This window comes from Pieris rapae, chromosome 15 (genome assembly GCF_905147795.1).
Source record: "Pieris rapae chromosome 15, ilPieRapa1.1, whole genome shotgun sequence".
In the NCBI taxonomy this organism is placed as follows: domain Eukaryota; kingdom Metazoa; phylum Arthropoda; class Insecta; order Lepidoptera; family Pieridae; genus Pieris; species Pieris rapae.
In genome coordinates this window covers 4,871,969-4,886,706 of record NC_059523.1, presented here as the reverse complement: position 1 = coordinate 4,886,706, position 14,738 = coordinate 4,871,969, and the positions used below count along the sequence as shown (strand labels likewise).

The 14,738-nt window shown below is 35.1% G+C and overlaps 1 protein-coding gene across 4 annotated transcripts; it reads right to left on the bottom strand.

The window, feature by feature from the left end:
* Positions 1-712: 712 nt before the first annotated feature.
* LOC111000988 (protein decapentaplegic) lies at positions 713-14,544 on the bottom strand. 4 transcript variants are annotated; one of them, XM_045631429.1, is made up of 2 exons: positions 14,063-14,544; positions 713-1,999 (listed from the first exon to the last, which is right to left on the bottom strand). In XM_045631429.1, exon 2 carries the CDS (start codon positions 1,980-1,982, stop codon positions 873-875), a length of 1,110 nt encoding a protein of 369 aa, XP_045487385.1. In that variant the 5' UTR covers positions 1,983-1,999; positions 14,063-14,544; the 3' UTR covers positions 713-872. The 4 variants fall into 4 exon arrangements, with proteins under 4 accessions (XP_045487385.1, XP_045487384.1, XP_045487386.1 ...); XM_045631428.1 differs by having other exon boundaries at positions 14,108-14,544; XM_045631430.1 differs by lacking the exon at positions 14,063-14,544 and adding an exon at positions 5,527-5,723.
* Between the last annotated feature and the right edge of the window lie 194 nt (positions 14,545-14,738).

Below are 14,738 nucleotides of genomic sequence, written 5' to 3'. Positions count from 1 at the left end.
AAAGCTTAAATTTATCTACTGATAATATAGACGTAGGGCGGCGAGCCCGGCAGACGCGTTGCCGGGTGGCCGGCCAAATTATACAGGCGGGCATTCCTGCGGCCCGGCAAAAACATGATATATCGCTGCTTTGTGACGAAATATTTTAAATTTGGAGACCTGCCACACTCTAAATGGAATTCGATTTTTAAATAATATTATCTTCAGCATTCCTTGTCAACGACTCTATAAACGAGATTTGAATGTATCGTAGGACGGCGTACAGTTAAGTTAAATATTTACGAATTGTGTTCTTGATTAATGTCAAAGATCCCATCAAAGTAGAATTCTAATGACGTCATGGTCTTGTAAATTTGTATTATTCAAATAATTATTATGACTACATTCACAAAGGACCTTTTGTATGAGTATCATATAACTTGTAACAGTAGCAAGTGCTAAGTTTTGTTTATATTGTAATATTTATGAGGCATTTTTGTTAGGTATTTTAGGCCATTATAGCAGTACCCAGGGAACATTACTAAGTTTTCCAAACTCATTTATGAGAAATAGCCACATAACATCACACATGCTCTTGTGATAATATATTTTATTAAGTCAAGGAAGTTAATTTAATTCTATGACAGTGTGTATTTTACTAGAAGTAATGTTATTTTTAAACCACAAGTTACGCAAATGTGTCATTGTAATGGTGAAAAATAATACATGAAGATAAATTTAATATTTTATTATATCATTATCGTTTCAATAAAATAATAATAATTACAAGAATATGTATATACAAGTTGATTATGTACAATTTTCGAGGCCACGACTATATATACACTGGGTCCACGATATATCACTAGGTCCACCACTGGGCTCAGCCTTCGTCATCGGCAGCCACACCCTACCACCATCATGTCTTGATAGTTTTTAAGCACCACATTGTTCACTTCGTCCATATACAACATAGATATAGGGGAAAGTTGCGTCGGCACACAACACGCCTTCGGCACCGCGGCCGGATTCACTGAGTTCACTAAAGTCTGCACAATCGCATGGTTCGTACCATTGAGGTGATCGGCTAATGGGAACGGGCAATCGCCTTGGCAATAGTAGGCTTCGTAGCCCTGGGGGGCGACAATCCAGTCACTCCAACCCACGTCCGCGAAATCTACGAACAGGGGGCGTCGCTGGCAAATCTCCCGCGCCTCCTTACGCCTGTGGTGGGGCCGGTGGCCTTTGCGCTGCGTCGCTCTCTTATTTCTCATCAGCGACGACTCTCCACGCTCCCGAGCCGTTCTCGCTCTCGCATCCTCCGTGTAAAGCATCAGCAAAGGCTGGATAGCGCTCCACTCCTCGTGCTCGTCTGTGGCGCGCCGTCGGACGCGAATATGTGGAAATTTTACACTTTCATTGCCTACGCTATCGTCTATGACGCGCACTAAAAGGCCATGATTATGTTGCGGTTCCTTGAGCCACCTCCTCGCCGCGCTGAGGGCGTCCGCCGCGATCGAACCTTGGCCCGGTCGGAGCGGAATTGAATCGAGGAGTCTCAAAATTGGTTCGCTCTTTCCGCGTCTGCCCGGGCGCACCACGTCGTACAACAGCAGCCTCTGTGTGCCGGTGACACCGACGGCGCGTTGAAAGGTGACATCCGCGCCTCGAGCGACTTCGTCGCCAGGTACGCCACTTATGTTGAAATATAGACGAAAGCGATGCTCCTGAGGGAAGCGGTCGTCGAGGTCTGTAGCGGTGTGGTAGAAAGAGCGCGCCGTGTTGGCGGCGGCCGCAGGCATCGCGCCTCGCGTATCATACAAGAGGCGCATGGCTCGCGGCACTGGTGTCGGCGGGCGGGCGCGGGGCGAAGGGCGCCGGGGCAGTCCCAGCAGTGCCAGCAGCTGCCGCTCGGCGGCGGCAAGGCTCTCCTCGTCCGGCCCGCCGGCCGCACACAGCGCCACCAACGCGCACACCACCGCGCATGCGCACGCCCCACGCATAATTCTCCTCGACCCACCTGAGAACAAAAAGAAACGCTACATTAATTCATTGAACTTAAATATCCACTATTCGCGATTATTATGTAAGAATAATTCCCCTTTATGCAATAATTTTTTAAATTTCAAAACGTAATGAAAATAAATAAAACGTATCAATTATAACGAATGTATTTAATACTTATGAACCATGCAATATACAAATTAGATTCACTTGCATTAATTGTTTTATTACTGAACTCAAATTGCCTTACATAGAAATTATTTTTTACAATTCCGAAATATGTATTTCCAAGAGACATGAATAATAATTCAAACAGTACTACTAGTTAATCAACAAAGGTTAACATTGTGCGCAACCGGTAGTCATTTTATCACAATATTTCTAACAAGTGCACCGACACAATGTGTATAATAACTATCTCTTATGTAATAAGTTTTCATTGACGATAAAATAAGCATAGATAATTATTTCGAAAAACAGATTAAAAATGTAGTTATAGGTTAGGCTCTTAATTATCAAAATATATATATATGCGTTCTAATAATTCCAATACGATATATAAATAAGAAATTAGAAATTATATAAGAACAAAATGTAAGCGAATAAAATACAAAGTTTACGCAAAGCAATGCTTCGAGATGAAACTGTATAATGCCAAATGCGTTTATCTGTAATCGATAAAAATACAATGCAATCTGTATTCTATATCCATACAAGTGAGGGAACTGGGACAGACCATTTAAGGCCTTGTAACACCAATCGCGTGTGCCATTAATTAATTATCTAACAATTGACGCAAGTTACACAAGACTAGGTATGAACGCGACATTGGTGTACTAATTAATTTTTGACAGATGACATAATGACAGTAAGAAATTTGAAATTAAAATATGTAAATACTTTGATTTCGTTCATGGGCTCTACCAAATTGTTTCAAACTGTAAACTCTACAATTTTAATAAATAGTGTTTATTCATTTGAACTCATAGGATAAGTGTTATGTTGTCTAAAATCTCTAGAATCTAGAATTTAATAATTACGGATGATATATTGAGTATACCTCACGCATATTATATACATATATATATATACATAAGAAGTATAATCTCAAAATAATTCTAAACAATTATTTTAATCAGAGTTATGTTACGTATTTTAAAATTAATTATGTAACGAATCTACTGATACATAATAAAATAACTATAAGTTTTGTTCACATGACATCAATAAGTTTAGTAAATGGTATCTAAAACGATACATTATACAAGGTTGCAGTTATAAAATACGACCATCTTAATGTTTCTATTTAAACCTTAATTTTGTTGTCACATTTTGTATTATGTTTTGCATTTATATGAACAAATTAAAATAAATTACAATAAATCTAATCTATAAGCCGATTTTAAGATTTTTTATCACCAAATACAGCATAATATTTTAATTACGATGCGTCAAATAATAAAAAGCTCGGATCACTTTCGAAAAGCGTTACCTAAGTAAAAGACATCAACGAGATGTCTTGGCTACGATTGTGCTACGATAACCATCGCTGATAATTAATACAAATTTGGTCACAGATTAAAATACTTAAGTCAACATAAAGCTCATACACACGACCATTCTATATGATCATTTACGGCACATAAAACAAGAGCGTTATCAAAGTAGGCATAGAAGTTTATCAAGATAGTATTCAAATTAGTGTTATTCTTCGAGAGAAATAAAATGTTAAACTACGGTTCTGCAAATGTGTATATTTTGTTATTATGTTTTGATCTCTGGTGCGGACCGGATCATGGCGTACGTATTTCGAAAATAATGCGGTCAAACCGGCCGCTAGCGCGGTCGCTCTCACACTCACCCGAAATTTTAACGCATCCAACGTCGATAGTTACACAAACGATATCGCGGCTTGTCAATTGTCAACGCTTCGGGAATAAATGTCGCACTCGTTCACAATGGAACAAACACATAACAGCTGAGCGAACGGGTAACATAACTGGCGCGTGTTTGCGCGCGGGAAGCGCAGCGCGCTCGTGCGTGTGCGTGCGTGGCGGAACTCGCGGGACCTGCGCACATAACGTGCTCACAACGCCGAGATCGCGGCGGGAGTGATCGCGCCGCTCCAGACGCGGCGTCGCCGAGCGGCCCGACCCAGGCCCCGCCCCGCAAGCCCCGACCCCCGACCCCCGCGACCAATGCACCCCACACACCACCAAGGATCCAGGCCAACCACAAACGACACCCATTGTGCCAACCCAGCAATGGGGATAGAGCACTACGCTTTATATATTTGCTTTTTGGGACAGGCATGATGCAAGCTATGACACAGTTATGAAATTACATAGACACAGCTCTTTTAATTCAACGATCTTACATCGACATGAGGTTAACTTTTAGTGATATCCTAGAAGCACAAATTACAGTATGCGAATTCTTTGCCATTTGTAAACGTATAAAACAAATTTTACTTACACCATTAGCATTATTAAAGGATTAAACTTCAAGCCCATTAGCTCAATTATTCGTTTACAATATGAATAGAAGTCAAAAGAATGGATTCGCTAAAATGCATTTTTTTGGAATGTTCTTGGAATGCGCAAGTTCTAAAAGACCTTAATGAGATAATTTTTCCCACACATATTTTAAGTTATCAAAACAATGAGAGTTCTCAATCCCTAATGAGATGAGCCTTAAATATAATATTTTTAATGTTTTATGACACCTGACGCATATAAATATGTCTAGTACATGTGTACTAGTGTTTTGCAAATCCGAATTTTGGCATGAATTTTTCGTGACTAACTATTAAGTTATAATATTAATTATATTAAGTTGAAATTTAATTTGAGTGTTTTATTTCTAAAAAAAAGGTTAAAATACTGTAATTCTTTATATATTGCTCTATAAGACTAGATAATTTTATTGTTGTTAAATAATATAGTTTAAAATGCTTTTATAATAAGAATAATTAAACAGAATTAAATTTTACAGAGCTCAATTATTTTAATTAATCAATAAAATATATTAATTCATATCAAAGTTTTATGATAAGTTTATCTGTCAGAATTTTTTAATTGTCTAGAAAACGTTTATATTTTTGGTAATTATTTAAAAAAATCAGTGGATAATAAATATAAACAAGAACATACCTACTTAGTTAACTATCATATATTGATCGAACTTGATTTCTTGTAGTCTTATTCTATTTAATAAAAATAACAATTTGGGCCGCAGATAGAGGAGAGTATCTAGGAAGATATATTTAAGATTTTCATAGTTTAAATTTGTAGAACTTGAAACTTATTTGAAACGAAACTTGAAACGAATTTGGGACAGCTATTTGACCTTAATAAAGTACTAAAATTATTAAAAGTACATAAAGTTACTAAAATTATTGAAAATGTACTGCTATTTCTATAATAAGAGCAATAGTTTTCAGACCTTATTCTCACTATATTTGTTTTTAATCATTAAATTTTTAAAACCGATTACATTAAAACTAAATAAAAAACAAATCGATAAGATAGTTTAAAATCTCACCTTAATTTAAAGAGAAATCCTTAAAAATTCCAAATTTAAATCACAAACACAATCGCACTTGTCGCTCAAATTGCCGATAATTTAAGAAGTGGTCAAAATCACTGAACGGTGTTTAATAAATGGTGATTACTACTGATGGCTAGGCGGCTTCATCCAGGCCTGTGGTGGGGGTAGGGTGACGAACACAGAGCGAGACAGTGCCATTTAACATTTTAATATAATAAATATTGATCACGGATCGTCACCTCTACGTCGTAGACAATTTGGGAGAGATGCGTAGTCGGCGTAGACAAAAAATATTGGTGTCGCTGTGACCTTTATAAGATTTTACATAATATTAATTACAAGTTTTATTTTATGAGCTAACGTTTCGCCTCTATACTCTGATACCTTGTCTATCCAAGTTTTATTAAAATTAGACACAATAATTTTGTTTATGATTGATTGACATTCTGTGTTCCAGGAACGAATTGTATAGTTTTTACATATTTGCGTCCTAGTATACTAACACTGTTGGACGTTTAACAATTACTAAGACATTTTCAGAATTTTGTATAATTGTATATCATTAAACGTACTCATTTTTATTAATCATTTACGTGTCTAAGATTGATTCATTTAAGAGAATAACTTTTTTAATGGTAACAAAATATAATAATTAAAAATTTAAGTTTGACGGATAGAATCTTTTAGTAAAATGAAATTTAAAAAATACGTTTATTATGGAACATAAGTTAGACAGGTATCACTTATTCCACGTCATTAAATTTGAACCTGTAGACATCTCTACTCATCGGCAAAGAAGACAGAGGGTGTATAAGCCGACGTGAAAAACTCTCGGTACTCTTTTAAAAAAGCAAATCATGAAATAACAATTATTTTAAAACAAATGCCTATAGCAAATTAATTAGAAGTAGCCTGTCTAGCACTAGTCCCGGGCCCTTTTAACAACTAGATAATCGCTAACTTTGTAGCAAGCCTTTTTACACAGCTATTATTTAAGAAATTTATTAAATATTATTAAAAAGCAAATATAAGGGATTTTATTAAAGAAGAGTATCCTTTTTCCCAAAAAAGACGATCTTTAGATAGTCTAGTACGGGGAAATTGCAGCCTGCGTTTGTTCCGAGAATTAATATAGTGCGTATGTTCTATCCTAGTATACTTATCACTATTTTTGTAAACATACATAATATTTAAAGAAAACACTTTTTTACACGTTAAAACACGTGTGTCAGTGGTCAAGATGACACCGTGACCACGGACGCTGTAAAGCACGAGAAACGTCGGCTGAATTAAAAATTATGTTAAAATTATACGCTTAAATGTGTAAAAGCTATGTTAATAAAAGACAATACTATATAATATTTTCATAAATTTATTGCGAGGGAAAAGTAAGTACCTATATTAATTTCCTTGAATTTATTTCTCAGAGATTTTCGATAGTGCCCAAGTAAATACCCAATAAAACCGTAAATTATTTTTGTCATATGCACATATAAATAAAACTTTTAACACATAAATAATAGATTAAGGAAACCAAATTAAAATCCATTAAATCACGTTAATATTTATGTAAGCTGTGTTTGGTTTTTTCACTAAAGCATTACTCATGCGATAAGCTCAATTTGTAACAAAGAAACAAATTTTATCATAATTATGTGTTTCCTTTAAATTTAATACCTTTGTGTTAATCTTTTTCACGTTCGTTAAAGTTAACCGTTGTTTTTAACTCGGTTTCCTGGGTATCTGATAAAAATGAATAGAAAGTAAATATTGTGAAGAAAAATGCATGTCTGGGCAATGACTGTCCCTCTGACAATGAAGACAGGTGCTGTGATTATTATAAAACTTCACGCACCTGAAGAAATTTGCTATCAATGTAGTGAATTATGAAACGTTTATCAATCGTGTATCATTTATATGACATATTATTCAAATACTTCATTACACTATATAGATATGAAATGAGATTCATTTTGCTTAAAATTTACAAAATCTTCTGCTAAAATTACAAATTAACGAAAAAGCTAGCGAAAAATATATGATTTAAGTTTTTATATGACTAATCAATGTATTCATAAATCATCATTCATTAGCGTACAACATTTCAGTACTATTCATATGCATAGGCTATAATTTTTTGTCCCTGAATCTTTCTGACTACATCACAAATGAATCCTGAATTTCTGAATCCGTTTCACGATCATTTTTTTTTCTTTTTTAAATCTAATAGGCAAGTAGGTGATTAGCCTCCAGTGCCTGCCTGACATCCTGCCGTCGTCTTTTTCAGTCTAAGACATGTCGGTTTCGGCACGATGTTTTTTCTTTACCGTTCGAGCGAGTATTAATTATTAAATGGGCACATAGAAAGAATGTCCATTGGTGCACAGCCGGGATCGAACCTGCGATCACTAGGATAAGAGTCGCATGCTCCAGCCACTAGGCCAACACTCTTCTGCTTTCTGTTTCTTGCGACAAAAATATGCGACGTAAATTCATATGATTTATTTTGTGTGCTTGAGTTAGCTGATAAAGAAAATTTATTACAGCGAATAATGTTAGGATACATTTTAGGTATCAGGTAAAACTTTGAATTACTAATAAACTGTTGAAGCCAGTTCAAAAACACACATTCAAAATTGGTTTTAGCTCGGGACCATTATTTATGTTAAACTAATGAAATCTAATATAGAGAACGTACAACATACAAAAACACAATACACGCAGATACATCAATGACATGCGTGTATTTTAAGGAAAACATTACAATTATACAGGAGGAAAGAAATAATACACTAAACAAAATAAAGACATATAAATATAAGTCAATATTCCACTTTAACCGTTCATCTGCGGATAAGTGTATATAGCGTTGATGTAACATATCATTGCCGTTAATTTTTTTATCACATACACACATTATGATTGCTGTCGTGCTTTGTAATCATTTCCACTTAGATCTAAGAGAAATCTTGGAGGGAATCTAATTAAGACTCTTAAGCCTATGATGGATGCATTTTTTTTAAAAACTTCATTTTATGCTTAATTAAATTACGCCTTATTATTCATGGTAGATATAAAGGAGTTTTGCTGACCATGATTTGATATTTCATTTGTATTTCTGTGCTTTACATGTGTTTTATTATTATTGTGTTTTTTCTTCTTATCCTAACAAATAGTGTAACAAATTCACAGTACTGCTTGTTGATATCTCCTAAATAAAAGCATGTGTCATATTTTAAATTGCTTGTATTTAGACGTTGTAAAATTGCATCCATTAAATTGAAATTACTGTGATTGCTTATCGTTATGAGCCAGCTACCGGAGCCGTTACGCGAAAATACCGAACTGTTCTTGTTTTTTTATTATTTTTTTGGCGCGAGTCTCTCGCGACCCGTTACACGCAGCGAAAGTTAGATTCCAATACGGCGTACAGCGCCATCTACGCGCAGAAAAACGCAAATGCTCAATTACATCTAAATTCACTAACCTACTAAGCGGGAAAAGTAGAAATCATGTCAATTTGCACCTGCGTAAAGACAAATACTTTGATAAGCAGTCCAACAAACTATGGCAACGGAGCCATGCGGTCTGCCTACCACCCACGACCGCTGCGTCCTGCGTTACTCACCAATTCACATGTCATGTACGTAATTAGCCCATTAGCACGCACGCACCACTCAAATGCTCAATTAGATCAACGACCGTCGGGAATAGCTGAGAAGATTACGTCCCCTCGCCTTCAGCGCGGGATTAAATGTAATATAATTGATACTTATTTCACCTCTCTAGTACGGCATAGGAACAACCTGTCTGAGATCTGTGGCACACTTATGTCTATCTTGCTCGCATACGTCATTCTAAGAAAACTTCAACAGCTGTTGCCTACATGTTGCTAAATCTACCTCAAATTACACGAGGAAGTATATTGTATCGGATTTAATACATGTATCTAACGTATTATTTTTTGTCAATTCACACTTATAGACAAAAATCTGTTATAGACTATCTAATGATCGGTGACTGCGTATGCGAACTATGTTTAAAAAGAACCTCTATGTTTTTCTGTATTTGATTTAAATCCGTATATTGAATTAAGTACAAAGCACTATAAAACATATGTTACTCACTAATTTTTTGTCCAATTATCTACGGTAGGTACAGATTAATAATATCCATAATCTAATCTATGGATACACATATTGGACACACTTTTAATTGCCAAATAAAATACCTTCTTAGTACTGTAACAATAACCCAAATATCGTTTCGGAATAAAGTTTCGAAGATTCAGTTTCACTTCCCTGTAAAAGTATGTTCTATAAAAGGAATAATATATTCTATGTCCTTTTTACAAAGCTCACTTCCCTTTGCGTAATGCATGCAACTGCATATGAAGGTTCCAATTGCATTGGTAGAAGCTTACAAACGCAATATAATAATAATAGTCTACGACGTATCAAATTGAAGGTCATTTTAGCATTCCGGAAGATATTCATGTTAATATTTTGATAAATTGCTCAGTTATCCTAAGAATGATTGCAACATAGGGATTATAAAAAGCTCCAGTTTTCCTTTCCAGAGTAGTCAGTAAAATACTAAAAATGACAGGGATGAAGGAATCAGTGACACATATAATTAGTTAGATTTAAGGTTTATTAAATATTTGTATCTGGGCTCTGGGTTCCCAGAAACCCAGAGGCCATAAAAGAAACCGAGGTAGGCAATTTAAAAGGTGGGCCGACGAAATTGTGGAAATGGCTGGAAAGACCTGGATGAGATTGATACAATAAAGAAAAATGGAGGAAAATGGGGGAGGCCTTTGTCCATGGGCACACAGAATCAGTTAGCGTAGATTAACAAAAACAATAGCTATAATGTATATATTTTGTATTCTGATATAAGGCTATAAATAAATAAATAAAATATTTTGTGTATGAAACATTTCGTTACATACATATAGCATTTAGAGGATGGCAACTTACCTTCCGTTTACTTTGGGTTGTAAATAAAAACTCACTCTCTAAACCATAAATACGAAAAAGTATCACTTCATGTAAAAACATTTTTAGCAATAGGACTGTGCTGACCAAGAATGTGGATATGGATCACATTTACCAAAAATTTTGAATCACCTGAGGTACTTTTCATATAGACATGGACTACAAACGTGTATTATGTACTAACCTTTAATTGGTTTAATGAATCCTATCAATTACACTTCATCTTGTTAGTACTGGAGAATATTTTTCGCTTTATATAAAGATTCAGTACAAGTTATTTTGTTCCTTAACACAATTTATTCTCACGACACCAATTTTGAAAAAAGTATCTATATATATTTTTATTTATTAAGACAGACAATATTATTAATGTAATCAACATAAGTTTAAAATATATTATTGTCTCTGGTTTTTTACCTTTTGACACCAATAATAATCTGCAGTTTTTTCAGACATTTATTTGGTATAAATCAATTTCTTTTATTGATACTATTCATCATAAAGTTATGACTATTGCCATAAAATAAAATAAAATACTATTCATCTGTAGATAGTGTTTTATATTAAACGCACTATTTCAGGATACCTATAGTTCGAATTGAATTCTTTATGTCGGGTAATCTAAAGAAAAACTTGAAGACTATACTAAGATGTAGGGAAAATTTTGTTATGTGAATGTGTACGGATATTATTATTAGAGTCGATAACAGCTTAATTCAGGGACAATTTAAATTATTGTATGGCCGAAACAACGGTCAGCCTTGTAAAACTTGTTATGCTAAAACATATATCACCATCCCAATATAGTATTATATTCTTATCATTGTCATTCTTAATAAATGTAGCGACTATAAAACGTTACAAACACTCAAACAAAGCTAATGCAGCTTTTTAAGTCTAAGTATTTTGTGCCGAAACAAGTTCTCATATAAACATTTTTGATTTTCATTGTCCTTATTAATTCCGCGCCCATTGCGACCTCTTTGGCTTCTTTCCAGAGACACTTGATCTGCCTACAACGCTGCTTTCTAATTATGTAACGGGTAAACGAAATCGTACTTAACAGTTTTAATTGTGAAACGCAGCACGAGACTTAATAATTTATTTAAATGATGTAGTCGTATCGAACGGTGGCTCGAGTCTATATAAGACCGGTTCACACATAGACACAAACACACACACGAAAACGCTATTGCTACATTGACGACCTGAGATCTCATGGAAATGTCTTGGCGAGACAGTATGATTTTACTTTAGGTGATAATGGAACATTTTTTGTAAGAAAGAAATACCTAACTAGGTTAGTTCCTTTAATGCCTTATCGTAAACTTTGACGGCTGTTTTGTCACGTGACTCTGTCAGCCTTAAACCTGGACTCAAGATTTGTGAAGTGAAGAAGACTATTAGAGTACGTAAATGAATACGTACGTATCTGGCTGAATATAAATTTTGATAGTTGGTTGCTTATCTATAATTAATTAAGTAAGCAGCCGATATGAATTGACAACAGGAAAACGCCCTAACTGAATAATATATGCTTGTTCTTTACATATAAAATGAAGATGCGTTGGTATGAACTAAAACGCAAAACACTTGACAACGTGATTGCCTGAAGATTTAGGTGTCTAAATAATGTAAATTGCCTATAATATACTATATATTACTGTAAGAGGTCGCATTCTTGCCAAAATACACGAAACCCATGCGGATGAAACTTAGGGATAAGTTTTCTGCATGTATTCGCTGATGATCTAAGCGTTTATTACTTTATTACGAGACGTTCTTTTAATATGTCCAGCATGGCGTTCCTTACAATTTATTTGTAAAGCATGGCGATTAAAAAGAGTGGAGTTACTTGTTATCCGCCAGTTCTTCTTATCCGCTATTCGCCTTTAATTTGAGAAATGGTAGCTAAACTTCCTTTTAGAATACTGACAGTCATACAGGAACATAAATACAAAAGTAATGAATAAATTATTTTGTTTAAAAATAACTACATATAGTCTTTATTTTAAAATAACATAATTAAAAATAGTATCTAATTCAGTTTATAACTTCTATATTATTTATTTAGTTGTATAACTCACAATTAATTTAAGAATTGATTTCTCATCCCACGGAATCAAACGATCTATTTCAAAGATATATAAAGATTAAGAGCTTTCAAACTGTCTGAATATCCACCTGTAGTCGCATGTTGAGAATTTTTTGTTTGTTGGTGGTTTGAGGCATCATACATGCTCTAACCTTATAGAATGTCCATCAATTAAATGTTTTGTGAACAAGAAGCTGTAATATGGATATATATAATCTACTATATGAATATCTTAGACTAAAACAAACGAATAAAGCTTTACGCGAATGAGGTCTATCTATCTATCTATTCTTTCATTTCTTTCAGCAGAGGTCAGTCGTACTTATCTAAATGATCTTCAATAGCCACATGCACTAATGACTTGAAGAACCAAGACAACCAATTATTTTGCCTACAGTATAAGGGGCGAGGCCTAACCATCGAACCGTAAATATGGCTTAGTATGCTCCAGTGATCTCCAATCACTTAGGTTTTTCAAATGTAGGTATATTACATAGCGAACTGAAGAAACAAGACAAAAATAATTAACTGTTGAATGACGGACATTTGAAAATGTACAAATTTCTAATATTTAAAAATTACTAAACTTAGACAAAGTTTTCCAAGTTTTATATATATATATGTATAGTAGTAGTTAGTTTGTGTAATTGTGGTGTTGAGGTAAATGCCGTCGTATAGAAATAAAACTGTCTTTTAATACAGCAACAGAACTTTTACAAATCCGTTCCAGACTACGCCTTCTTCATGTGAATTTAATTTAAACTAATTGTTTAGTTAATTTCATTATAACTTTACTGTAGGCAATACACAATGTACACATAAAATTTAATAATTTTTAAAAACCTTCAAAAAGAGATTTAAGATTCTCATTTCACTCATTTATATTTATGTATTTGATAGCTAGAATATTCGAAATTTCGCGTCACATGAATATAGATAATGAGTTTGTTTTCCCTCGCGTTAAGTTGTTTTATAGAGGCACGGTTTTCACAAGACATTAATTGAAATGCAAAAACGACCAATACAGCGTAGAACAGGCTTTAATTTATCCAAGCGAGCTTAGCTCGCTGCCTCTAACTTCGACGCGTAATATGCTACACGCCAGATACCTACAGAAGTACATTTGCAAAAATTTATGGGTTTGTTTGTTTACCTGTAAAATTTCTATCACATTGAGGATAACAATAGGTAGTATTTTGAAGATATGTCAGTTTAAATGTATACTGAATTGTATTGAACAGTACACAGCAGTACATATTATTATGTATTCTCAACATATCCGGTATGGTAATATGAGGCTTGTCATTAATATCTAATTGGTACGTACGTATCAGAGATAAACATGTAAAATCCAATTCAAACAGGTTATGGTTAAGAGGAAATGATAAAGATCAGTGCATTTCTGCAATGTGGCCGTCAAGAGAGTGCAACGTACTTAGTTGATCCTAGGTGCATTGAATAGGGTGAGTAAAAAACGTACGTGGATCATCGCACGTCGTGCAGGAGATGAGCGCGCTGGGGCGGCGAGGGCGCGGACGCCTGCGCGGGCGCACCAGATGAACCACGGGCGCTGATCGAAAGTTCGAAGCGAGATCGAGCGCGCATATGTAAATATCGGCACATTTACAAGCGAAAGGGTTCACCAGAGCGGCGCACTAACGCAGCATTGCGCGGGAACCAGTCCGGTGAGATTCCTTCGATGTCCGATAGAAAAATGTCGAATAAGCTTCAAGACATCACAAGTCGCGTGTGTCTGGCACGTAACGCGGTCGCCACTCGACTGCCGCCCTCCTCTTGCGGACACTGTGTTGGTATATTTATCGCTTAATTATTAAACTCGTCTGTGTCAATTATGAAGCGGCTCCGTGAGTGGAAGGCGCAGCACACTCGCAAGTCGCGTAGGGCGTACGGCGCTACCGCGTCTGCGTTCAATTGTTGCGTCACGCTCCGAACTGCCATCGCACGCGCAGCCTTCAGATTTTATCTCAACCAATTCTATTCTCACCTATTATTTATTTCAAAACATTAACCTCCAAACAAACATAACGTTTAGTTATCTTCCTGTCTTTATATTTCCGCAACAAAAACACACCTACGTACACGATTAGTTA